Genomic DNA, 2,734 nt, shown 5'->3' on the forward strand with positions numbered 1-2,734 from the left:
CTGGTACCAGGACGCTGCTGGTTGTTCTGGCAGCAGCAGAACCAGGAATGGGCCCAGTGGGCTGCATCAGGCAGCTACCAGAGCACCCTACAGTCTGAGGAAGGCGGTGCACACACGCCTCCAGCCTGACCTCTGACCTCCGGCCTGACCTCTGACCTCTGGCCTGACCTTCGACCTCCGGCCTGACCTTTGACCTCTGGCCTGACCTTGGCCTCTTGCTGTTTCTAGCTTTTTCTGTAGCTACAGACATGATGTGCATGGTCTACAACCTTTGGTACAGAAAGTCGGGGAGTAAATGTGATGAAGTAATTTGGCCGTCWGCCACTGTGAGGACGGTAACCCYTGGTTGTCATGGAGTCGTTACATCATGTGACTTCTTAGGTCTCGTTGGATGAATAAATAAAAAGAGGCACCAGATGCAGTTTTCTGATAAACAGTCATTAAGCAAAGCCAGCTAAACCCAAGCAGAGCTGAGAGTTTTGTTCTGCTCCTGAAAGCTCCATCCAGCCTCCCGTCTGCAGAAGCAGCAGTTCCTCCTGAAGGGAACCCTTAAAGTTCTTGTTCCCGTGATCCCAGGACCTTCGGTCTTCCTGTTTTCCACCGGTCTCTGCTACAGCAGGGTCGTTTTCTGTCGACCCTCAGTCTTCTCCCGCTTGCTTAAACTCAGCTGGCTCTCTGCTAGCGTCGGGTCCGCCCTCCGGTACTGGGACCTGGGAGGTGTGATGGCGGTGAGTTCATGCTGGTCGGCGAACACAACCCTCTGGTTCTCGTTTCGGATGTTTATYACTTTCAAGATGCGCTTGCCAATGAGGTAAATCATCTCAAGGAGGCACATTAATATGCAGATGGCGCTGGACACGACCATGAAGAGCATGAAGATCTTCTTCTCTGTTGGACGACTGATGAAGCAGTCCACAGTGTTGGGACACGGTGCCAGGGAACACTTGGAGAGTCTGCAGRGAAAGCAGAGCAGATTGAAGCAACTGAAGAACAGCACTGTTGTCTTTGCCAGCAAGTAAAGTCCAAAACTTACTTGGGGAGGTCGTATCCATGGTAGATCCGATACAGAATGTAGAGAAACGAAGTGTCAAACCCGGCTTTAAAGACCAAGCTCACCAGATACGTCCACCACAGACCTCCTCTCTTCTTTCCGGGGTTGGCGTAAAGGTGAGAGCCTTGGTGCACTGCCATGTACTTCCTGTCCTTCCCCTCGCGGTATTTAACATGAGCCATGACCATCAGAGATGGGCACGTGACGAAGATCAGCTGCAGCGCCCACAGACGGATGTGGGAGATGGGGAAGATATGGTCGTAGCAGACGTTGTTACAGCCAGGCTGAAAACGAGTCAAACATGTTGAGTTCTGGACCGATCCAGAAGGAGAGCAACCAACTAGAGCAGAAACACATCATGACAACAGAAAACCTTCAGAAGACCAGAGAGGACAGAAACCACGGTAGCCTCTGAGACCCGGACATAAACTAGGTCAACATGACTGGTTAGACAGCCAGCTGTGGTGTGAGGGTGAATCARCCTGAAGCTGTTCCATCTGAAAGCCAGCAGGGGGAGACAGACTCATGTACAGCATCTAGCAGGAAATAATGTAAAATATCTTTAAATAAGGATGTTTCTAGACCTGGATYCTGTCTTGAGGAGGATGGAGTCCTAAGCTGCATCCAGGCTGTTTAGCCAAAGGTCTTGATGAAGAGCAGGAAAGTCTGAACGAGGTTTTATCGGGTCAACTAAAGGTTGCTATGGAGAGTCACCCAGTGTTCGATCAGGAACCTGTTGGTCCGCCACTCTGACTCACATGTTCAGGTGTGTTAGTGTGGAGCTCACCTGTTTGGTGTTGCACACAAAGTCCTTGCTCTCGTCTCCCCACACCCTCTGGGCTGCCACTACGAACACCATGACCCGGAAGACAAACACCATGGACAGCCAGATCCTCCCAAAGGCTGTGGAGTACTTATTGACCCCACTCAGCAGATTCTCCAATCCGGACCAGTTCATCCTGCCGGGTTAGGGTTCTGGGACACACCCGGGTTCTGACTGGGGACAGGAGACAGTAGACATCAGTCAGACATCATGAGACATCATGAGACATCGTGAGACATCTGCCACTCCAGTCCAACAGGTYTGGTTCTAGAGTATCTGGGCACGTCACGTTAATGCCTTCATCTCCATCGCTGCTCTGACCAATCCCTCATAACATGGTTTTGTTTGGACCTCCAGTCCATCAGTCTAACTGGGTCAAAACTTCACCCGGCCAGGGCGTCCGGTCCATCAGAACCTTGTACCCAGTTTGGTAAACTGTGGTTCTAATTGAAGTTCTGGAGAGAAACAGAACCCTGGTAGTTCCTCTGGACCGGAGAGGAAAACAGGAAGACCAGATGAGCTCTGATGTTTGATCACTAGGTTCTGACCGGTTCTGACCCGGATCATGGTGTTGTTCTCAAGGAACTTTGAAATGTTTCTGTATCCTCTGACCTCCAGATGGCAGCTGGCCACTCAGACTGAGCCCAGTTCTGGTTCTGGTTCTGGGAGAATCCTTTAACAGGTTTCTCTCTGCTGTCGCCACATCCACGCTCGGCCTGACGGACTCTGCAAAGTGCAGGCTGCTGGGTTTCCCCAGAAACTTTTCCAGCTAATTTGAATGAACTGAACTTGATTCTCTGACTGATAACTGGGATCGACTGGAAAGACTGGACGATTGAAGAGAAACTGGACGATTGAAG

At 51.0% G+C, this 2,734-nt stretch overlaps 1 protein-coding gene across 1 annotated transcript in view; it reads right to left on the reverse strand.

Moving 5' to 3' along the window:
* Positions 1 to 6: 6 nt before the first annotated feature.
* The window catches only part of LOC103460679 (gap junction beta-4 protein-like), a 5,314-nt gene continuing 2,586 nt past the window's right edge, over positions 7 to 2,734 (reverse strand). Inside the window, exons 2-4 of the mRNA XM_008402959.1 lie at positions 1,839 to 2,048; positions 1,034 to 1,335; positions 7 to 953 (exon numbers count right to left, since the gene is read on the reverse strand). Coding sequence (XP_008401181.1) covers positions 611 to 953; positions 1,034 to 1,335; positions 1,839 to 2,009 — 816 coding nt within the window. The 5' untranslated portion in view covers positions 2,010 to 2,048 and the 3' untranslated portion in view covers positions 7 to 610. The remainder of the gene's footprint in view (positions 954 to 1,033; positions 1,336 to 1,838; positions 2,049 to 2,734) is intronic.

The sequence above is a fragment of the Poecilia reticulata genome, unplaced genomic scaffold (genome assembly GCF_000633615.1).
Source record: "Poecilia reticulata strain Guanapo unplaced genomic scaffold, Guppy_female_1.0+MT scaffold_276, whole genome shotgun sequence".
In the NCBI taxonomy this organism is placed as follows: Eukaryota; Metazoa; Chordata; class Actinopteri; order Cyprinodontiformes; family Poeciliidae; genus Poecilia; species Poecilia reticulata.